The following is a 23147-nucleotide window of genomic DNA, read 5'->3' as shown; positions in this document are numbered from 1 at the left end:
GCATCTGACTGTTCCTGTGCGTCTAAGAGCCATTCAAATCATGAGCCCCTGGGCGCACGAGACCCGACCGACCGGTGCCACCGCCGACCGGTGCCACAGAAAGAGCGGACGCGGTCCGCGCGCGCGCGCCGACATCCACACTGTGCTGGCAGGTGTGGTCGGCGGCCGCCGGCCGGCTGGAGACCCGCATGTCTGGCCAGAGCGAGGTGACCTGCGTTCAGGTGCTGGGCGACCTGGTGGTGTCGGCCGGGCGCGACTGCTGCCTGCTGGTCTGGGACGCCGCCACCGGCCGACTGCGCCACCGGCTGACCGGCCATGACGGCATCGTGTGGAGTGTGGCTCTGCACGGCGCCAGGTGGGCGAGCGCCGTTGCCCGGGGCTCGCTGAGGCTGGCTAAGGTCACGGGGGGAGGGTGTTGTCTGGTCCGGGCCAGGCCACGGGGACGCTGCCTAGTCCGGGTCAGGCCAGGGAGTCCCGCTGGGGTCAGTTGGGTCAGGTCAGGGAGTATACTGGTATCAGATGGGTCAGGTCGAAAAGTCCGCTGGGGTCATGTGAGTCAGGTCAGGGAGTCCCGCTCGGCTAGTACTGTTGCCACCTGCGGCGGTCGGACGCAAGTAATGCTCAAGAGCTCTGACCCAGCGTATGTCCAAAAGGTTGATCGTCCGAAGTCTGCAAGTTCGGCGAATCGGGCCAGCCAGCATGTCTGTACAGTGAGCCCGCGTTAAGTGGAGTTTGTGAGTCGAGTTAGAGGCTCGGATGCCCATCACGTTATTAACGTACCGGCCCTGCGAGCGAGGTGCATGAAAGGGAGCTCAGGTGATCATGATCGCGCGTAATCAGGAAAGGAACAGTGACGCAACCAAACGACATTTACGTGAACAAACGATGATGATGTGACCACACGACCGTGACGTGACCAAATGACAATGGCGTGACCAGGGGACCGTGGCATGACCAAACGACAGTGGCGTGACCAAACGACAGGGGCGTGGCCAAACAACAGTGGCGTGACCAAACGACAGTGGCATGACCAAACGACAGTTGCGTGACCAAACGACAGTGGTGTGATCAAACGACAGTGGCGTGACTAAACGACAGTGGTGTAATCAAACGACAGTGACGTTACGGGGGCGCTGTGATCCAGCGACACAACACCGATCCGATCACCAAGACTCAGCTGGATTGGGTGTCTCATATGGCGTGTTGCTCCGTCCTGTATCAGCTCACTTACCCGCCTGACACCTTGGACCTTTTCCCAATTTTCCAAACTGATTTTTGTCCCCTTTAATTTTACGCGTGCAACGTACGTTTTTATGGTTCTCAATTCAACAAAAACATGTTCAGACCAAGTCGTCACCCATATTGCAGTTTTACCCCTCTCCCATCCTCATCCCCCCGATCTGGGAGACGCGGTTACACCCCGCCGCTGACACGCGGGGGTGGCGCGCCAGGGCGGCGAGCTGCTCGGACGACAAGACGGCGCGCCTCTGGGACGTAGTGGCCGGCACGCAGAAGGCGGTGCTGCGCGGCCACGAGACGGTCGTCCGCGTGGTGTGCTTCGACGGCCGGCGCCTGGTCTCCGGCGACGACGCCGGCTGCGTGCGGGTCTGGAACGCCGAGACGCGCGCCGACGAGCACGTCTGGCAGGCGCGCAGCCGCTACATCATGGTCCTGCAGGTGGGCGGCAGACGGAGCCGTCGCCAGGGGCCTGGGCACGGGGGAAGAGATTGGGGGGGGGGGGGGTGACTGGGGTGTTCAGGTGTTTGGTGTTTAGTATGGTTCAGTGAGGGTGGTTTTGAGGTTCTTGAGGTGGCTAGGTGAGGTGGTGTCGGAATGTGTTGGACTGCTCGAAACAGGTAACTGCTAAACTGGGTGGAGTGCGTGGAAGTGTTTTAGCGTGTGAGAGTGTCTGGGCCTGTGGGAAGGTGGGAGAATCTGGCTGTGTGGTAGCGTCCGGGTGTCTGAGTGTAGCTGGGTGTGCGGGTATTTGTGTGAGGGCGCTGCCGGGTATGAGCTATGTGGGTGTATTGGGACGTCTTGGGATATACCGCGATTACTTAGTCTCGATCTGCGTTACTGCAGCCATTTCGCGACACGTATTGCCCCTCAAGCATTGTGTAACCCCTATAGCATGTGTGAATGACGGACACGTTGTGACCATGTGGTGTGGATAACGGACATGTGGGCATGTAGTGTGAATGACAGACATGTTGTGGCCTTATAGTGTGAATGACGGCTGTGCTGTGGACATGTGGTGTGAATGACGGCCATGTTGTGGACATGTGGTATGAATGGCGGGCATGTGGTGGACATGTGGTGTGAATGATGGACATGGACATGTTTATAACTACACAACATCGCCCCGTTATGCTGCGCAACGTAGGCTTATTCCTCCTGGGGGCCTGCTCTCGTGCACCATTGTCGTGCACTCGAGCACAGCGTGCCGCGCGGCGCCTGCCTTGCGAACGGCCCCACCCGCAGGCGACGCGGCCCGGCGCGCCGGGTCGGCACGCACGCGGCCGCTGGGCACGTACGTGCAGACCCGTGACATGCGCCGCACGTGCCGCCAGTACGGCTTCGGCGTGGTGGTGAGCGGCCACAGCGACGGCGCGGTGCACGTGTGGGACACAGGCACGGGTCGGCTGCGCCACCACCTGACGGGCCACACCGGCTGGGTGACGGGCCTGTGCCTGCGCCACGACCGGCTGCTCAGCGGCTGCCGGGACGGCACGGCCATACTGTGGAACATCAGCGACGGTGGCGTGGTGCACAGGTGAGCCCCGGCGGCCGCCAGATCGGCTATCAGGGCGGCAGAACGGGCGCAGCGAACGCATGCGCATTCCAGTGGGGACAAAGCACTGGGGCGCAGGTGCAGATGGGTTCCAGTGGGCAAGAGCAAATGCATAGTGGAACTCAGCAAGTCTGCGACGTGGTATGACGATATATGTGGGAGACATACTGGTAGCATGTTCCTTTCTCTTCTGTTCTGCTCGCGTCCCCTTTAGTAGGAGCGAGTTTTTGTTGCGTGAGTCAAAGCCCTGATAACAAGCGACGGACCATAATATGCCCAGATGCCGCTGCCTGGCGATCCTTTCATTCAAATTTGAGATACTCTGGGTGGCGGCTGCTTCTGAACGTCCTGTGGTCAGAGCAGCTCTTGAGCATCGTCTGATCTCGCTACACCGCAACAAAGACCTGCCCACGGCTCCGGACTAAGCCTTATCATGTGGCCACACTCTCCGTGCGGCGGGTCGATGACCTGTGCTGACCCGCCTCTGGCCCGCGGCGGCAGGCTGGGCGGCGCCAACGGCCACCGGCAGCGCCTGACCTCTGTGTGCCTGCTGCTCGCCGACCTGGCGGTGACGGCCGGGCGCGACGGCCGCGTCAAGCTGTGGAACACGCGGCGCGGCACGCTGGTGCGTGACCTCGTCACGCCAGACGTCAGCGGCGGCCCCGTCAAGCACGTGTGGGCCGACCCCGGCCGGCTGGTGTGCGCCGTGCAGAACAACACCAGCGACCGGCCGCGCGTGCTGCTGTTTCAGATGGCGCCGCGGCGCGACGACCGGCCCCGCTGACGCGGCCGCCTGATGGGGGGGGGGGGGGGGGGGGGGCGGCCGCCGGGTGTTCGCTGGGGGCCGATGGTGCAAGTCGTGGTACGGGCCGGAGGGAGCCCTCCGAGTCACGTTGAAGCATGAGGCTGCCTAACTGGGGTTTATGAGACCAGTCTATGACATTGGACCCATGGATGGTGCTCCTTAGGACGACCAAAGTAAGACTCCTTGGATACCCAGTAAGCCCTTCCGCGCACTACGGCACTGGGGTGTACGCTGAGATTTGCTGTTTTAGCTTCGGAAGAGCTTTTGCATGTCACTTCGCAAGGGACACGGATGTGAGTCTGCGGTCTCAAAGCCCAGTCAATTATCTAGTCATGGTGACAGCTTCTGTAAGGAGCGAACTGAGCTGAATTGAGCTGTTACGATCAATGCCTACCTATGTGTGTTACTGAAATAAACAATTCTATGATCCAGTGATTTGTCGGAAGCTTAAGAGACCAGTGCTGCCGATTTTTGTGAATGATCCTTTTTATGAATGATCTGGGGCGGGGGACTAAGCACCAAACGATTTAACATCTCCCCATTTTTACGGCAGTTTTAGCCCAAGTTATTTCTCCTTAAGGCAATTGATCTTCTTATTTTTGTATCATTTGTCAAGGAGTATTTAATTTAAGCATCAAAGTAGCCATGCAGGGCAGATCTCAACAGCGAAGGCGCTGGGGGCGAGTGCCCCAGTGCCCCTTCGGTTCGGAAAGAAAAGACTCCTGTAGAGGCCGCCTGGGGCACCGAGGGCGTTTCGCTATGGCGGCCATGGGCGGCGGCAGATACTCTTGGCTGTGGGGGACAGAGACGAGCTTAACCACGAAAGAATCAGGTCAGCCTGCACTCCGCAGCTTTTCAGGCTAGCCTCTTAACCTGTAAGTGTCTCATAACCCTATGTGTATGCAGTTTGTTGCTTCGTTTATCCGCTTAGCTATGGCGATTTTTAGCGGGAAGTTTTATAGCGAGCAAACACTTTCATTGGCGGTGGGAGAATTGCTCTAGTATTGGTAGACGCACTGCTGCATGCGACAGACATGAGTTTCTATGGGTAGGTTAACGTGCCATCATGAAGCATGTAACATGTAACATGTAGGTAAACATCCGTAAGAGACCTAGCCATCGGGTTTGGAGGCCAAGCCATTCAGCCAGCTGACACAAGATATGAGAATATTCTATTTTTCCTTGGATGTTGCTGACAGTGCTGCCGTGTAAACAGGCTTTTTTGTATCATTCCATTACATTAAGTCTTTATTATATAAAACACCTCTAAGACACTATTTTAGCGTGGCGTGCGGGCGGTACGGGAAGTTTTGGTCTGAATTTACGTCGCATCACATTATCACATTTTTTCAACGTCGATATCGACTTGTGGGGCCGTCTTTGTGATCTTCGGGGATGGGGGCATTTTGGCACTTTTAAGTTTTTCCACAACTTGACCATAGTTTCCACGCCCCTGAGCCCCATCGGCATACAGGGATGTCGTAAATGGGTGATTGTGCCTTGGTTGATTATCCACTGTGAGTACCCAAGACAAGGCCTAGGATGTTGACAGGAAAGTTGCGGAAGGCCTGATCTGAGTTCATGGCCCCATCACATTTGTGAGACAGGGTGCATCCTACCGAGCTAGTAAGCAGCGAAGGAAAGATTCCAAAGTCGTTCTTCGAAGGGAGTGTTCCACTTTTATATGGGGGTTTGAAATGAAATAGCCATCTTGAAGACCTTTCGGCGCTGTTCACAATCACGTCCCTTTCAAGACCCATGCCGCTCTAGTTTCCGAGCTAAACGCCCGCGAAAGTGGGGAAGGATATATCGGGGAGAGCATTTCAAAGTCACCCTGGTGTTCGTGGCGTCATGATAGCGTCATGAAACCCTGCCATTCCATGAGTCATGCCAAAATCGAAGTAGAAAAAACATGTTGTCGTGGCATTCGTATCTGGCGTTCGTGAGTGCAATTTCCAGATTAAACAGCCGTTATTTGGCTCTCAGTCAAAATTGTGCAAAGTACGATGACGTAATCAAACCAGGACGCGCTGAGGAGCATACTTACTAAACAGAGAATTTTGATGTCTAGGGCGGTATTTGTCATTTAAAGATATACCAATGGTTACAAGTGAGCTTTTTCTATCATGCTTAATGCTTGAATAACTTTGTGAATTGTGAAACATTCCTTTTTAATAATTTACAATTTGATACAGCATGTTACCATCCGGTTTTTAAGAGGCAGACATGCCGCATTTTTGCAATCACGACGCAGTGTGTGACGACTATCCGGCGGAACTTCAGTGGAACAAGGGAAAGGGGTTTGGGTGATGGTTGGACGCTGTAGGAAGTGCCTGCATGGCAGGTAGCCTGTTGTTTTATGTTCAGTAACTGTTGTTTGCCAATGCAAATGTCGCATTCAGGTAAGAATTAAACCAGCGGTTCTGCTGTGATGATAGCGATCTCACGTGTTGCATGCATGTATGACCTGGGGAGAAGTGAAAGTATGATTCCAAGTTGCTTCTGAATTTGACTTTAGCGTTCAAAGTTCATCAAATTTGGCTAATGTTAGTTCAAAATCAGATCACTTGGAAACGTTCTGTGCCTATCTGCATGTTTTCACAGGATGAAGTTAACTTACCTGCGAATGTTAAACTATTTGCCCTTGCTCTCCTTGTCACACACTGGTTATGCTGAACAGATGATTATGCCATTTCAGGTAAAGAATACACACTTGAAAACATAGTGTAATATAAGAATGGTCCTAGTGAGCAACCTGAGTTAGCCAAGTATTACAACTTCAGGGTAATGCTACTCTTATGAAGGTCAGGGTATATATTGCTACCTCATGTTAAGAAAGAGCACTGTACATCAATCATCATTTTTAAGGCAGAACATATCATAATTAATCATAAAACAGGTCATCAAAACTCTTACCTTGGAACTTAAATAACTATGATAGGGAGCATCTGAGCGCAAACAAGCAGCAATCACGGCCCGGCACCATTTCTACGTGTGATCACAACATTACTGCTTGATCACAAGATTACTGTGCATCAAGAACCATAAAAATGTATGAGGCCAAGGTAACAAGAATCCAATAAAATGTGTTTCTTGCATATCCAGGCAGTCTTCCATATTGCTTGTAGATTGGTCAACATGGTGGGGAAATATGATGTTTTTGGGTGGGAATGAAAAGTGAGAATGAAAATATGGCAGCTAAACAAAACTTCTTGATATGGTACATATATATGGCATGGAACATGGATGCCAATAGGACACTGGGTTGAAGGGGATAGGGTGGGGGATTAGGTTAGGTTAGGTTAGGTTCAGGACAGACACTTTGCATGACACCCTGGTTTTTTAATAACTCTTAGGCAGCTGCAACAGACTATGAAAGCCTTATGTATGTGACATCGCTAACATGTAGTCCTTGAGGCCTTTACAGAATTAATTTAAACATACCAAAAGTGTTCCTCCTCCTATTCTTCTATTTCTGCTCTTCTCCCCTTTCAGTTCCTCCTCTGCTCTTTCTGTCACTCTTCTCCTTCCACTCCTCCTCCACTTCTGCTCCTCCTCTCTTCTTGCACCTCCTGTTATCCCTCTCCTCTTCTCTAAGTCCCCTATGATCCTATACAGGGAAAATTTTAATAGTGTCACTGCAGGATCTTATGCCGGACAGCAAGGAACATGGCAGCATTGCCACCTGACATGTTACAGCAATTATAACCACAGGCTGAAAACAGGTCAGTCTCATATTTGATCCCACATGGGAAACCCAAACCTAGCATTAATGTTGTATATAGATACCTTAGTACCTGCCTACCTACCCACCATGCTGTAGGTAGAGCAGGTTATAACAAGGTGATTTTGCATCGGCCTGCAGTGGTAAACATTTGTAGATCAGCCCCCAGGCATTTATTAACCTTTTTTGGAAGGACTTAATAGCGGTCCAAAACTAAATCCCGAGTAACTTAAGAAGTGTGGATGCATGCTGTGTGAAAATTTAAGACAACCAATTCCACTTTGCCTCACTGAATAACTCAAACTCGCAACCACGATGCACATAATCCCAAGCAGCTACGCTCGCCCTCCGTCCTCCCCACTCCGACCACATCAAGACAAACAACCAAACCACCCACAGGAGTTCTGGCGCATTGCCAGACATTGTGATGACATTCTAGCACTCATCAAGGGGCTAACCAAGTACAAGTACCACAGGTTGTTCCTGAAATGACAGGCTGTGATGAATAGTCTAAGAAAAGCCATTTATCCAGTTGCACCAACACAAATTGTTAAGTGTGGTAGAAATATCATAGTGCTTTATAGCCATGCATTTCAAGTTCTATTATGCCACCTTTAAATATATCTTATCTTCTGATGGTGCAAGACAATGCTGAGATAATGCAGTACCTGTACTACAAATCGATAGATATTTCTCATTCTAAGGCATATCACGTCATTTCAACACCCTCTAAGGAAGACCCACGTCTGGGCGATACCAAAACACGTAAATTTGTCATTAAAATTTGGCTAGCCTTGCCAAAAACTTGCTGTTCTCGGGCATGTACTCCGGCTTGTTCTCCCCGGGTCTCCTCATAGGTCCCATTGTGAGAAGGGCAACCAAATGCTTTATCCCACCGGATTATGGACCATCTCTGTCTTGCAAGTACAGGTACTGGTTGAGCCTGGAGACGTGATATCGTTGTTAAATGAGTAAGATATCCTCGAATATTTAATGGCCGGCATTTACCGATTTCTTAAGAAGTGGTTGACTTACTATCATTTATACAATAGTAATGATAAGTTTTGGAATGCTTCACGCCACAAACTCCCATTTTGGGAACGTAATTTCCGATGACAAGAACCCAAAAGAAGCCGTTACCACCAAAAGTGCCGCCCGCAAAAGTGATATTTGGATGTCATTTAATGTCATGATTCTATCTTAAAAGTGCTGATATGTGGTGTGTTTGAGTGCTATGATTTTCAATTTAATTGCGAGTTGGATGGTGATTGATGGTTGGTATGGCAAGAGCAAGAATGAAACAAGCACTTTGAAAAGGATGTTCATTGCTGCAATATTTTGGAATTCTCCCACCAAACCATTTGCAAAATGCACGCCCTTTGGTAAAATCGTTAGCATGTTTTCTTAATATGAGGTAAGTTAAGAGCATAGTTGGCATCCTGGACTTCTTGCTCTGTGAGTCTTTGAATGATCTAGTTGAAATAGATGAGTCATGGGTGATTTTGGTGCCGCTGGTGGTTTTCCGGCCGAACGAATATCGTTGTAGGTGTCTTTTTGTTCCGACGCGGACCTTCACTGCCCGAGAATGCACTCGTCAGTTACAGGGCTGTGGACTGCCATAAGTTTCGGGCAAGGGAGGCGATGGGTTCGTCGCGTGGTGGGAGCCGGCGCCGTGATATGTTTGTCCGTTTCTTGAAAAAGGTATCGGTAGGTGTGTGCGTCGTGGAGAATGCGGTCTTACTCAGGTGCGCCATATATTTTCCCCACAGGTGACATCTGAGGTATGTGGCAGCGGTAGGTACTTAAAACAAGCACATTTCGTATTTCAGTTAATTTCATTTCCACAGAAGTACCTCACATGAGTTGCCATCACCCTTTGGGAGTTGCATAGGCTTGTCCAAGTGCATCTAACCCATGTAATACAATGATGAAGGACATTGACATGAACACCCTGGATTGGCCAGCTCCTGCAGGATTGCAGATGCTTGTGTCCATTTCTTGGTGCTCCATATGGTTGGTCCCTGGAAGTCAAATAAAAGTTATAACTCACTTTATGAAAACAAAGTTCATGCACCCTCCTGGCTATCAAGAAAACAAAGCTGTCTGCCTTGGTACTTATGCTCAGGCTCATACATTTGCAATGGTGCCTTTGCTTTGTGGGGCAGACTGCAGCATTTGTCTGGAGTACAAAAATTGTCATTCTTGCTAGTCAAGAGCCTGGAGTACAAAGTTTCCTGGTGCCACATCCACCAGAAAATGGAGGTTTCTCCCACACTGGTTAGGTAAGGTTAGGTTAGGTTGTTAGGTTGTTAGGTTGTTAGGCTAGGTTAGGTTAGGTTAGGCTAGGCTAGGCTAGGCTAGGCTAGGCTAGGCTAGGCTAGGCTAGGCTAGGCTAGGCTAGGCTAGGCTAGGCTAGGCTAGGCTAGGCTAGGCTAGGCTAGGCTAGGCTAGGCTACTAGGCTAGTTTAGGCTATGTTCTGGACTATTCTGGCCTGTCCGTTTCATAAATGTACCTAGACGCAATAAGAAACGTGTTTCATTGCATCATTATTATTACCTTGGTCCTATACATTTTTTATGGTTCTTGATAAGCAGAAATATTGTAATTATGCAATAACAACGCAGAATCGGCGCTGGGGAGTCGAGGCGGTGGGGGTGTGTGCAGCGCTCGGGAGCTCACTATGGTAGTTATTAAGATTTGAAGGTAGGAGCATGAATCTACCTGTTTTAAGATTATTTACAATATGCTCCACCTTAATCATGATGAATGGTGTACAATGATTTTTTTATAATGTTAGGTACCAATATATACCTATACCCTTATGAAACCTCCCTCCACTCTTGTTATGCTTTGGTTATGCTCCATCTAAACTGCTTTCATCCTATTCTTCACATAACTAATGGATTCCCCCAACAAACACACCAACATTGGGTTTGGAAGGTTGAAAATAATTGGTAGTTCTTGTTGGGATGTCATGCATCAGTGCAAACCAAGCTGCCAGCTTCTGTGTAATGAAAGGGTCATAGTAATGTTACTCAATACCATGCAATATGCACATGCAATACCATGTAATGTGCACTTGCATCAAGTTGCTGAAGAGTGCATGTGGTGATACTCTTAATTTTTGACATGCTCTTGCATGATGGGTCTGTTTTCCAAAAATGATGTAGATCTTGTACCCATTATTACCATTATGTAACTGGACTTAGTTTTGACAGTTATATATCACAAACATTTATGTCTCCCCACATAAACAAAGTGTGGCAGCGATTCCAAGCACTGCTGAGCTTTGCTTGGCAGCCACCTCCCATGTAATTTTATGCACTACCCTTCAGTTGGAGGTGCACAAAATCCCCCAGCATGGCACAGTGTGGTCCCAGCAGGTGGTCATTTGATAAGGGCTATGAGGATGCAGGCATACAAGCCTTGCCCAGCTCAGACAGAACTGCAGGGTGTCTCACACTGCTGGACAATCACACCATCCCACACCACCAGACAGCAGCCAGGCACCACTGCTGCTGGGTGCCCCACGCCATCAGACAGCATCTAGGCACCACCACTGCTGGGTTTCCCACACCGTCGGGCAGCAGCTTGGCACCACCACTGCTGGGTGCCCCACACCGTCGGACAGCAGCTAGGCACCGCCACTGCTGGGTGTCCCACACTGTCAGGCAGCAGCTTGGCACCACCACTGCTGGGTGTCCCACACTGTCGGGCAGCAGCTTGGCACCACCCCGGTTGGCAGATGGGGGGTAGTAGCGGCGCTCTGGTTAGGATCTGTATTAAACCTGTGCTGTTAACAAGGGAGCTAATTCAGTAGGGCATGGGGCACTAGCAACACTCCCGATTTCGGCGAGCAGATGTGTCATTCCCAGCCATCACGCTGGGCGGCATGTGGAGTGTGTCGGTATTTCAAAGGGTCTCGAGTGGTTGATGCGAGTCCATCCGACCCTCGGCCTGATCGGGAGTGACAAATCGTCCATAATCTGTTAAGCCAGTCCCATTTGCCTCATTGGTGCATACCAGCCACGTCAACTAGCACGGAAACAAAGGCCACCTGCGTCATAGCGCGGCCAAACTGTTTTGGTTGGGTTCTTGAGGGCAGCTCGTGTGATTGACAGACTGGGACTTCCGATGGCGCGGTTAGTTTTAGACCGTGGATTGTCCGCAGGCATCCTCTTGCAGCACAAAGAGCTCATGCTGGCAGGCGTTATGGAGTAATTTTCACCCGTGGTCTGAAAACTAGTGCATTTTGTCACTAGCATGGCATAAATGTATTAATTTCAGGTACTAGAATGAAAAATTAACAGCATTTTGAAACGAAAGATACACCCTCGCTCAAAGCTATATGTTTACTAGTCCCGTGCTGTAAAGTTGTATATTCGTCATGAATTTCACCTCGAGCCCGCAGGGTGCTAGTTATAAAACATCTAAAGGGATCTGCATTGTGATTGGCCTGCGGGGCGACCGTTCCTGTTACCGCCAGGCGCGACCGCCGGCAGCTCTCGACACCGCCCCCGCTCGCCGATAACGGATAGCTGGCTGCGGGCGGGACGCCGTCTTTGTCTCTTTGTGTAGCAGGACTGCGGCCGGCGCTGTTGCCTGCTCGTCTGTGCAACCCACTGTCGGCGCAGCCGGCGGCCGGCGCTGCGATACAGTCTCGTCTGGCACGTCTCCGGGCGTCGTGAGCGGTCGGGGTGCTCCCTCTGACTCACCGCGTCCGGCTGCTGAGCCGGCGCTACGAGCGGGCACCGCAGCCGGCCGGCCGCTGTCGGCGACTGCGCGCCGGACCTGACCCTCGGCCTCTCCCGTTCCAGGTGAGATTGCCCCGTTCCTCTGAGCCGCCGCCGCCACCCGTTTTAGCTGCGATGGATGCGGAGGGCGTCGTGTCGGCGCCGGCGCCGCCGCCGTCGCTGCCGTCGCCGCCGCCTCCCGACGTGACCGCAGTGACGACCCAGCTCCGAGACGGGCTGGAGCTGGACGAGACGCGCGACCGGGCCGCGGCGGAGAGCCTACCGGAGGGCAACGGCGCGCCACCGAACGGCAAGACCATGGCACAGGAGGAGAAGAGCTGGCCGCCGGAGAGCGGGAGCGCGCCGCCGGACGCGGATGAGGGGCCGGTCGTGGTCACGTACCGCTGGGAGCTGGTGCGGCCCGGCTCGCTGAACGGCTTGAAGCGGCCGCCGCTGGTGTTCGACGAGGACGCCCATTTCAAGGAGGCGTCCAGCAAACGCTGGAGGCCGCAGGGGCCGCTCAAAAAGCTGCTGGAGGCCAACCACTTCACTCTGCTGAAAAAGGTGTGGAGCTGTGTGTCTTGCGTCACAGTTGTCGTCGACGGGGATTTCGTTGGCTAACGATTATTGAACATTCGCTGGGAGGTCCGTCGTTTTGCATCGTCAACCCCATACTCATTGTCAGCTACTTAAAGACAAATGTTCACACCGAGTAAGTGGCATTGTGTCGTTCTGGTTAATTTGTCAGCGTTGCACTCAGGCATCTAATTAAGGCTGACAAGATGTGATAGCGACAGCAGTAAGCGAGTGCAACCGACTGAGCTATGGACCATGGCGCCGTGCGCTGATCTTTTCGTCTTCATACCGGTCGCAGGCGCCGGTACGCCACAAGAACTCCAAGTACTGGTGCAAGATCTGCGACCTGCACTGGGACACGCTGCTGCAGGTGGAGAAGCACGCGGCCGACAAGCGTCACACCGCCAGCCGCCGGGTGAGTATGCTTCCCTCCCGCTCCCCGTCCCCCTCCTGACCGTCCGGGCCTTGTGTGAGCGCGGTCGAGTGAGCTGATTCACCAAGCCGCGTTATCGCCCACTCGACACCGCCGTCTGGCTCGTGGTCTGCGCTCTGCAGCCCGGACCGGGAGGCCTGAGTTCGAGCCTCGCTGCGCGGAGATTTTGTCACGCTCACCGCTCTCATTCGGGGAGGGGGGAGGGGATAATGACCGTGGTGCCGGCTGTCGTATGTAGCACCAAGCGTTCTAAAGCCGTGCATCTGACCGTGCCGTCGGCGCCCGTCAGCGTCATGAGGAGATGACCGCGGTAAGCACGCTGCCGGGACCGACGCCGGCGCAGACGTCTTGCCTCACCGGCCTGCTCAGCCGGCTGTACGAGGAGCGCGGCCTCACCCCGCACCGGCTGGCGGAGCGGCGCCGCGTCGCCGACCAGCTCAGGCAGACCGTGCTCGACGGCCTCCGACAGCATTTCGACGGCGCCGGTAGGACGGCGGGCGGGGCGGTCTGCTACGGTGCGGGGATTACCGCGGGTGCTGCCGGACTGGCTGGAGGTGCTGGCTACGGCGCGCTGGGGACGGCTCGGAGTTGCCGGGCGTTCGTTTCCCTGTCTCGGCTGTGATCTGGTGGCAGCGCCGCGGGATCTCGCTCGTGATCTGGTGGCAGCGCCGCGGGATCTCGGCTGTGATCTGGTGGCAGGGCCACGGGATCTCGGCTGTGATCTGGTGGCAGCGCCGCGGGATCTCGCTCGTGATCTGGTGGCAGCGCCGTGGGATCTCGGCTATGATCTGATGGCAGGCCACGGGATCTCGGCTGTGATCTGGTGGCAGCGCCGCGGGATCTCGCTCGTGATCTGGTGGCAGCGCCGCGGGATCTCGGCTGTGATCTGGTGGCAGGGCCACGGGATCTCGGCTGTGATCTGGTGGCAGCACCGCGGGATCGCGGCCTTGTCGGGACAGTTTCGTGCTCCCTGGCGTTTTGAAGCATGTTGCGGAAGGCGGCTGGAGCGTTATGTTCGAAATCTGGTGAAGGGTGGTAAGTCCGCGTTGATGCCGGTAGCGACCTGTCGCTACGCAAAATAAGTGTAACGGCACACATAACAAACGTCCTGTATGTCATGGGCCCCTCGTCTCGCCTGAGCTGGTCCGCTGCTGGCCCGCCCCGCCGCCGCCTTGACGCCGGTGGTGACCGGCCACCGCCCTGACGCCGGTGGTGACCGGCTGCCGGCCCGTCCGGCAGAGTACGCCCTGGAGACGTTCGGCTCCGCACGCCACGGCTGCGGCTTCGCCGACTCGTGCCTGGACATGGCGCTGCTGACGCCCGACGACAGTGTCGGCGCGCCGCAGCTGACACACGCCATCCACGTGCTGGAGCAGAGCCAGCTGTTCACGTACGTGCCGAGCCGGCCCGCGGCGGGGTCTCCGGCTGGCGGGACGTGGCAGGCTTATTCGTGGGGGGGGGGGGGGGGGGGAAGAGGTGGGCGACCGTGGGGTTGGCCGTACTCTTTGCATTTTGTGGCTGGTAGCTGTGTTTGGGCTGCACGATATTGTTGACGCATGACGAAGGCATTGTGCGTTATATGTGGTTTGTTTGACGTGTCAAATGTAGATATCCGACTTGTTTAGTCCGGTGTTTTAACATTATAGCGGTCATAGCTAAGTCGGATAGATGTTGTCGCGATGATTACCAGTGCTGAGGTTGATTTGCTGTTAGCAGGACTCCTTGGTGCGTGCCGAGATGGTTTGTGTGTGTGTGTGTGTGTGTGTGTGTGTGTGTGTGTGTGTGTGTGTGTGTGTGTGTGTGTGTGTGTGTGTGTGTGTGTGTGTTGGTGTGCGTGTGCGTGTGCGTGTGCGTGTGCGTGTGCGTGTGCGTGTGCGTGTGCGCGTGCGTGCGTGCTGCGTGCGTGCGTGCGTGCGTGTGCGTGTGTGCGTGTGCGTGTGGGACGTTCGGGTTGATTTGCCATTTAACTTCTGTCAGTGTCCTGTTGCTTATAACACCAATGGGAGTCCTTGGATTGGTGGCCGCTATGTCGGGCCCGGTTTCGTGAAGCTATTTGTGCGATAGCGTATAGCTCCCGTTCGCCTCCCCCCCCCCCCCCCTTCCTTTACCTCTCAACCTCCTCAAAGACAACTTTGGTGCGCGCACCGGCCGGCCTGTAATTCGTGTAGCCGTGTGCATCGTTATTACACGGAACGGAGCTATGGGTTGATCTCCATCCAGCCTTCAACGCTGGCCGCCATGAACCCCGCCATCATCAGCGCGGCCGTGTCTGCCGCAGGGAGGTGAGCCACGACTTCCACAGCTGGGTGCCGTGCGTGCGCTGCGTGCACGCAGCCAGCGGCCAGCCGTGCCTGGTCGGCCTGGGCGCCGGCAAGGACGTGCAGCTGGCGCAGCTGGTGCAGCTCTACACGACGCTGGACGAGCGCTGCGCGCCGCTGGCCGTGGCGCTCCGCCACCTCGCGCAGGTGAGGATCTCTGCTGCTGATGATGGTCGGGGAGGCAGCTGCTGCTGGTGGTAAGGGCAGGCAGCTGATGCTGATAGTCAGGGGAGATAGCTGATGCTGATAGTCAGGGGAGATAGCTGCCGCTGATGATCAGTATGACGGCTGCTGTTGATAGTCAGTCAGACAGCTGTTGCTGATAATCAGGGAGACACCTGCTGATGATGGTCAGGGAGATAGCTGCTGCTGATGATCAGGGTGGAACTATCGGCGCTGGCTGATATGAGAGCAAGCAGCACCTCACTGGGATGAAAAGCCGTAGATGCGGACGAAGACGAGAGGCACGGCAGCAAGGCAGCCGTCAGTTGTGTAGCTGCGGAAAGCGTTCGCCACGTGTGTCACTTACCAACCTGACAGCGAACTCTAACGTAGACAGCAACCACACACACATGCACGGAGCCGTCGCGCCGTGAACTGCTTGGAGAGCTGTGGGCCGTGCTGGGCCGGCTCCCGGCCGCCGCTGTTGTCCGTGCTTACTCACCGCACGTGTTCACCGCGCGACGGGCCCGCTGGCTGTGCGCCCGGCACGCTCCCTGTGACGCCCCCACCCCCCCCCCCCGCGGGCCGTTTCAGGTGTGCGAGATGGATCGGCCCAAGGCTGGCTCGCTGCCGCCGTCCGCCTTCATGCTGATGACCATCTACTACCTGCAGCAGTGCCAGCCACCCGTGCTGCCCGTGCTGCACGAGCTGGCGGGAGTTGACCCCAGCGACCCGCAGGCCAAGCTGGACATCGGTGAGTGGGTCACGTGTTAAGACGCACAGTGTTTCCACATCCGGTCACTTTGATGGCAGGGATGTCGGCATTTTGCCATGCCATTGCACCCTCAGTTTGAAGTTCACTGTTTGTGGCCCCTTCCCTTACTCAAAATCGGCCAATCAACACCGAGCCGGGCGGCGGTTAACTCAGCATCTAAGCGTGCGTGCGTGCGTGCGTGCGTGCGTGCGCTGCTGAGGCTATATGGCGTCGCCTGCCTCTCACCCTGGCAGAGAGGGCGGGCACCGCAGAGAATCGAACCCCGTATCCCTGGTTTCCCAGCCACACAGAGGTTAACGCAGACGCGTTAACCACTACACTACCGGCAGTCCCAGCATCTAAGCGTCTCAGGCCTCACAAAGGGGCCGGATAGGTCAGAGATCTGGGTTCGGGGTCAAGTAGAAACGGATTAGTAGCCAACGAATATTGCGTGTGACGTAGAGGTCGCTAGAGAGTCAGATTTCTGATGGCATGAATCTATATTTACCTCCTGCGCGCCCCGCTGGATGAATGTTGGAAGGATGACAGGGGGTTGGGGCGTGGCACGTGGTCGTTGAACAGGGGGCTGGCACGCGGTGGGTAAGGAAGAGAAAGCAAGGGGTGTTCCGCGACGGCGATCGCGGGCGAGGCGAAAACAGGGCTCTGAGAACGACCCTACACGTATTTTATGTTCTGTTTTACGTCGATGCTGTTTTGCAGGACTTCTTGCTGATGTGTCGGCAGGGAAAGACCGACTCTCCACCCGCGCGTCAGCGCTGCCGCTTCCGTCCTCGTCTTGTCGCGTTCACGTGCCAATCTGCCGATCTCCTGCGACGCTCGGCTTCGCGTGTGTCCGCGCGCTGACACTGCCGCACGTGCTGGTGCGCAGATCTGGCGGCGGGGACGGCCGCCGGCTGGCGCTCGGAGAACACGGACGACCTGGGGCTGCTGTGGCTGCGCCTGCTGCGGTTCTACGCGCTGGAGCTGACTGGCAGCAAGGTGGTGGTCTCGATCCGACAGAGGGAGCCGGTCACGTGCGAGGACAAGGGCTGGGGCAACAAGAAGATCTCCATCGAAGGTCAGCCCGAGGGCGGCGCTAAGGGGTTTGGGGGGAAGGGTGGTCTTGGTACGAGCGACAAGCCATCTTGGTGTTAGCAGAGCGTCTGAAACTGGAGACATTTCGTGTCCATGCATCATTTTGTATTTTGGGATTTTGTCTCTGCTCTAGTCGATATGTCACACGCAGCCGGCACGCAGTCGGCGCTTGCCGTGTAGGTAAGCCGACATCACCGGCCGTTGCGGCGAGCCACTCGCGCCCCCGATTCGCCGACGCCCCTCCGGCACTAGCGCCGCCGCCGCGCGTCGCCGCCAGACCCGATCCAGAGCAAGCGCAACATCTCGCGCAGCATCAGCAGCAGCGCCGTGGCGGACGTGATCGTGGACCGGCTGCGCGCCGCCTGCCTGCTGTTCGGCGTACCACGCACGGCCGAGGGCGCCGCCGTCAGCCTGCAGCCGGCGGTCGGCGCCGCCGGGCAGCAGCAGTGCGCGGCGCTGGCCGCCCGGCTGCGCGAGATCGGCGCCGACCGGCTCCAGTACAGCTTCGACACGGAGCTACTCTGCGGCCAAACGGTGAGGGGCCGGGGACGAGGCTCGGCTGCTAGCGGGACGGGCTCGGCCGCAGTCGGGAGGGACCAGGCTGCAGTCGTAAGGGATCCGGCTGCAGTTGGATGGGGCCCGTCCGCAGTCGGGAGGGATGCGGCTGCAGTCGGAACAGACCAGGCTGCAGTCGGAACAGACCAGGCTGCAGTCGGAACAGACCAGGCTGCAGTCGGAAGGGACCGGGCTGCAGTCGGAGGGTATCCAGCTGCTGTCGGGTGGGGCTTGGCTGCACTCGGAAGGGATGCAGCTGCAGTCGCTGCAGTCGGGAGGGACCGAGCTGCAGTCGGAAGGGACCAGGTTGCAGTTGGAAGGGACCAGGCTGCAGTCAAAGAGTATTCAGCTGTTGTCGGGTGGGGCTCGGCTGCAGTCGGAAGGGATGTAGCTGCAGTCGCTGCAGTTGGAAGGGGCCAGGCTGCAGTCGGGAGGGGCTCGGCTGTGGTATGGGAGAGACGGGTTGCTGTGAACGAAGGGTGGGATTTTGCCAGGGAGGGATGGGCCGCTGGCGGCGAAGGAACGGGCGACCATCAGCTGAGTGGCAGGGGCTGCTCGTTTGACCTGAGGTGAATGCCACGAGCCCCTCTGACCGGCTGCCCTCTGGCGGCAGAGCATGCCGCTGGTATGCAGCGTCTGCCAGAAGGCTGGCCACGTGATGGACGACTGCCCGACGCTGGTGGTGCCGGCGCCGGAGCCGCTGCCGCCCGCCTCCGAGCAACAGATAGCCACGCTGGACCGACTCTGCCGCTCCGCGTTCGGTGAGTGGCCTCGCCGCCGGACGGGCGCGGCTCGCGGCGGCCGTGACAGAGGCTCCGGCGCCTGGTGGCCAGGGGATGCTCCGTCTGTGCGGCCTGGTATTTCTAGGCGTGCTCGTGATGCGTTTGTTTCCTCTTGGTATGGTGCGTTTACGGAGAGCTTTTGGGGGCGCTAGGTGCGTTGCACCGTTTGCTTGATACTTGTTCTTTTTTGTTTTAGATTATTTATTCATATATTTGTTTCCCCCCCCCCCCCATCCGTGTTTGCCAGGGCTGTGTTCATTGGAATTTTTTCGATTCCTTTTATTTTTTCGTGTATTTGCGAGCATTTCCGTTTCTTCTGCAGACATTTTGTATTGTCATTCACCACTGGATTTTGCCTGCCTGTTTCACGTAAATGAATATCTGCTGCATTTGTTATTTTGGTATCAGTGGCATTGCTAATTGTATGTAAAGTGGGTGTCATATGACCAGCGCAGACGTGCGCCTCAAAAACCAGATAACAACTTGTATGTAAAGATCATTGTCCGCTGGGTTAATTATGTGATGCCTTAGCATCCCATGTGTAAGCTGTTACCTTTTTTTAACTACTCCTCTGTTTGGTGATGCTAGCGTCATCTGGTGCTGTCTGACGTCACCCGTGACGTCACACCGCGTTTGCAGACGACTGGGCGCTGCCCTCGGAAGAGTACGTGGGACGCCAGAAGATGCTGGAGGGCGTCGAGTCCTACATCCGCCACTATTGTTTCCCCTCGGCTCGGTTGACGCTCTTCGGCTCCTCGTGCAATGGCTTCGGTTTCCGCAACTCGGACCTCGACATCTGCATGACGTTCGAGGACTGCACCGATCCGCAGGTCAGCCTCGGGTTCGGGGCGGGGTGAGCCCCTCCCGGATGCTGTCGGTACCTGACCTCCGGGGGGGCGGCCCTCAACATCTTCCGTGGGCGCTTGTTGAGCGGGGACGGCGTGAGGCTTTTTGGCGCTCGCCCGTCCCGTTTTTGCCACTGCCGCGCTGCCAACCCCTGCTGCTGTACTATCGGTGCGAGATCGTGGCGCCGCTGACAGCGGCAGCCTCCAAACAAGACCTTCACCTATACCACTGTCATCCGCTGCAGGCGCTGGACCAGGCGGAGATCATCAAGAAGCTGGCGAACGCGCTGAGCCGGCTGCGCTCCCTCTGCAACATCATCCCCATCACGACGGCCAAGGTGCCGATTGTCAAGTTCACGGACCGTCGCACGCGCCTGGAGGGCGACATCAGCCTGTACAACACGCTGGCACAGCACAACACCATGCTGCTGCACACGTACGCCCGGATCGACAGCCGTGGACGGGTACGATTGGCCGCTGGTGAACCCTGGGGGCGCTGGGGGACTGGGGTTCAGGGCTACCGCCGTCTCCCCGGGGGCGCTGGGGAACTAGGGTGCAGGGCGGCCACTGGCTTCGTTCTGGCGAACCCTGGGGCCGCTGGGGACTGGGGTGCAGGGTCACCGCTGGCCCCCGTCGTGGCCAACTCCGAGGCGCTGGAGAGCTAGGGCACAGGGCGGCCGCTTGGCCCATGGTCTGGGTCCGACTGCGCGGCCGGCGCGCCATGCTCAGTCGTCTGCAGCAGGGCCCTGCTGCGCCGCCAGCGGCGTCGGGTTCAGCTGGCGTTCAGTACGTTGTCCAGGAACCGGCGCTCAGACGGATGTCTCGCGGTCAATGCTCGTGTTAGCCGCGCGTCACGTGCGGTCACAGCAGAGGGTGGACGCCCACCGGCAGGGGGTCATCGTGCCCCGGCGGGAGTCTGCCCGGCAGACGGCGGGCGGGCGCCGTGCTGCGCTGTTCCCCGTGGCGTGCATTGTTCCCCGTGGCATGCCCCCGATGGCGTGTGCCGCCAACTGCCGCCTTCGCCCGCAGATGCTCGGCTACATGGTGAAGCTGATGGCCAAGATCTGCGACGTGTGCGACGCGTCGCGCGGCAGCCTCTCCTCCTACGCCTACACGCTGATGATGATCTACTACCTGCAGCGGTGCCAGCCGCCTGTGCTGCCCGTGCTGCAGGAGGTGGGCGCCGCCGGCCGTGCCGCGCGCACCGTCGACGGCGTCGACGTTAGCTTCTTCTCGGACTTGGAAGAGCTGGGTCGGCACTGGCCAGACGCTGGCGCCAACCGCAGCAGCGTCGGCGAGCTGTGGCTCGGCTTCCTCCGCTTCTACGGCGAGCAGTTCGACTTCGAGCGGCACGTGGTGTGCGTCCGCCTGGCGCACACACTCACCAAGTTTGAGAAGCTCTGGAACGGCGCGTTCATCGCCATCGAGGACCCCTTCCTTCTCAGTCACAACCTGGGCGTCGGCGTGCGCAGGAAGAGTGAGTGTCGCCGTCGGGTGGGCCGCGCATGCGCGCTCGGTGTGCGGCGCTAACACGCGCCGCTTTGGCGAGCCTCGGACGTCGGGCCAGCCTCCCTCAGATGGCGCTTGCGATTGACGCCGATCACGAGGTCACCTCAGTAGACATCCATCATCATGCCTGTGGCGTCTCAATATGTTTTCTGCGCGTTGCGCCGGCGGCTCGCCAGGTCTTCGTGCGCTGAGCGTGGGTACGCGGTCCGCTGCTGTCTGAGCCAGTGTCCCGCGGGGGGCGAGGGTGCGCGGCCTTCAATCGTCTGAGCCAGTGTTCTGCGGAGGCCACCCGCAGTCCCAGCGCGCTAACCCGTGCCTCATCCGTTCGTCAGTGGCGGCCTTCATCCGGCGCACGCTGCTGAAATGGCGCCGTCACCACCTCGGCTACGTGCCGGGCACGCTGCCGCCCGGGTTTCGCGACTGCAGGGTAAGAAGCGGCCTCGTGCGTACGTGGCGTGGTGTCTGCGTGCTTGCCATGGGCAGCGAGTGAGACTGGGGTCGTTGGGGTCGTTTTAGGATAGATGGTCTTTGTGAAGGTAGGTTGGATTGGTCAATGGACGGAAGGTAGCTAGAACCACACGGGCTTTCGGGGCCACAGGGTCGGAATATGCGTTTGACCGCGTAACACGCCTCTTCGCGTGACGCCACCCGGTGTTCTCGCTGTCTGAAGCTGCCTTGGAAGTTGCCAGGTGCGCACGTTGTGCGCCAAAACGCCTTTTTCTGTATTTATAAAGAGATGTGTCAGGGCTGTCGCCTCATCGTTCTGAACGTCGTCGTTTATGGACAGACAGCATATTTCACACGGACAGCATGCACCACAGCATATGACAGCATATGCGATGCTCACTTATGACCTAGTACATTCATTTTTACTCGCATATCAAACTGAGACCTTAACATGTGGAGCTCTGTGGAACAAAACCTTGCTTATGCAGTGGATGCAGGTACACACACGCGCTCGCACGGAGTACATGGCCAGTGTGTACGTCCCCGACTACCAAACAGCCCGCCTGCTACGGCTTGTGTATGTGTGTGTGATGTGCGGTGATGACAGTCTGCCTGCTACGGCGTGCGTGTGCTGTGCGGTGAGGACTGCCTGCCTGCCACGGCGTGTGTGTGTGCTGTGCGGTGAGGACAGCCTGCCTGCTACAGCGTTTGTGTGCTGTGCAGTCAGGACAGCCTGCCTGCTGTGGCGTGTGTATGTTGTGCGGTCACGACAGCCTGCCTGCTACGGCGTGTGTATGTTGTGCGGTCACGACAGCCTGCCTGCTATGGCGTGTGTATGTTGTGCGGTCACGACAGCCTGCCTGCTACAGCGTGCGTATGTGTGCTGTGCCGCCAGGCGTTTCTGATGTCGTCCGAGCACCTGTGCGAGGGGCCGCCGCCCAACGCTAGCGGGTGCCACGTGTGCGGCCACATCGGCCACTGGGCCAGCGACTGTCCGCGCCGTCGCGGCCGCGCCGCGCCCGCCGCCAAAGGTAAACTGCGCACGCCGACCGCTGACCGCGCCGCGACCGACGCGCCGGCCGGCGGCGACTCGCCGCACGCCCAGCGCGCCGTGCGGCGGGCGACGGCGGCGGCGGCGCCGGATCCGGCTCCACAGCCGTCGCCGCCCGATCCGGGTCCACAGTCGCCGCCGCCGGATAGCTCTGGACCGGGGCCGGCGGGCAGCCCGGTGGTGTCTGACGCGGCGGCGGCGCGCGTCACGCAGGCGCGGGCGTCGGGACAGGTGTCGGCCCCTGTCCAGGTGGTCGGCTCGGCGGCGTGTGTTGCTGCGACGGCGGCGGCCGCGGCAGCCGCAGCGCCCGCGTCGCCGGAAAAGAAGGCGGCCAAGAAGCGGCTGCGCCGCCGGCGTCGCCGCGGTGCGCAACCCGAACCACAACTCGAGCCGCTGCCCTCGGCCGTGTTCTATAACTCGCGGATGGCCGGCGCCGCGGGGCCGCCGCCGCCGCCGCCGGCGCCGGCCGATGTCGTGTCCCCGTGAAGTGATCCTCCGCCCCTCACACCCCACTCAGTGTGACCTTTTACCCGTGAGAGACGGCGCACTGCCAGGGCGGCCTGTAG

General features: G+C 57.1%; 2 protein-coding genes across 2 annotated transcripts in view; both read left to right on the top strand.

Moving 5' to 3' along the window:
- The window catches only part of LOC119114966 (F-box/WD repeat-containing protein 7), a 17935-nt gene extending 5774 nt beyond the window's left edge, over positions 1–12161 (top strand). The window contains exons 6-11 of the mRNA XM_037239019.1: positions 153–355; positions 1452–1677; positions 2571–2773; positions 3293–3329; positions 3372–3525; positions 12139–12161. Of these exons, the coding sequence (XP_037094914.1) occupies positions 153–355; positions 1452–1677; positions 2571–2773; positions 3293–3329; positions 3372–3525; positions 12139–12161 (846 nt within the window). The remainder of the gene's footprint in view (positions 1–152; positions 356–1451; positions 1678–2570; positions 2774–3292; positions 3330–3371; positions 3526–12138) is intronic.
- Positions 5887–23147, top strand: LOC119114965 (terminal uridylyltransferase 7). Its single transcript, XM_037239018.1, has 17 exons — positions 5887–5998; positions 12139–12618; positions 12929–13045; positions 13353–13548; positions 14303–14453; positions 15342–15528; positions 16138–16297; positions 17187–17375; positions 17670–17797; positions 18561–18708; positions 19369–19559; positions 19820–20038; positions 20604–20750; positions 20823–21051; positions 21416–21510; positions 22426–22561; positions 23119–23147. Exons 2-17 carry the CDS (start codon positions 12190–12192, stop codon positions 23145–23147), a joined length of 2751 nt encoding a protein of 916 aa, XP_037094913.1. The 5' UTR covers positions 5887–5998; positions 12139–12189.

This window comes from Pollicipes pollicipes, unplaced genomic scaffold, assembly GCF_011947565.3.
Source record: "Pollicipes pollicipes isolate AB1234 unplaced genomic scaffold, Ppol_2.1 Scaffold_3087;HRSCAF=3621_pilon_pilon_pilon, whole genome shotgun sequence".
NCBI classification, from domain to species: domain Eukaryota; kingdom Metazoa; phylum Arthropoda; class Thecostraca; order Pollicipedomorpha; family Pollicipedidae; genus Pollicipes; species Pollicipes pollicipes.
The sequence above is the reverse complement of the archived record's forward strand: the minus strand, read 5'-3'. Positions and strand labels throughout refer to the sequence as shown.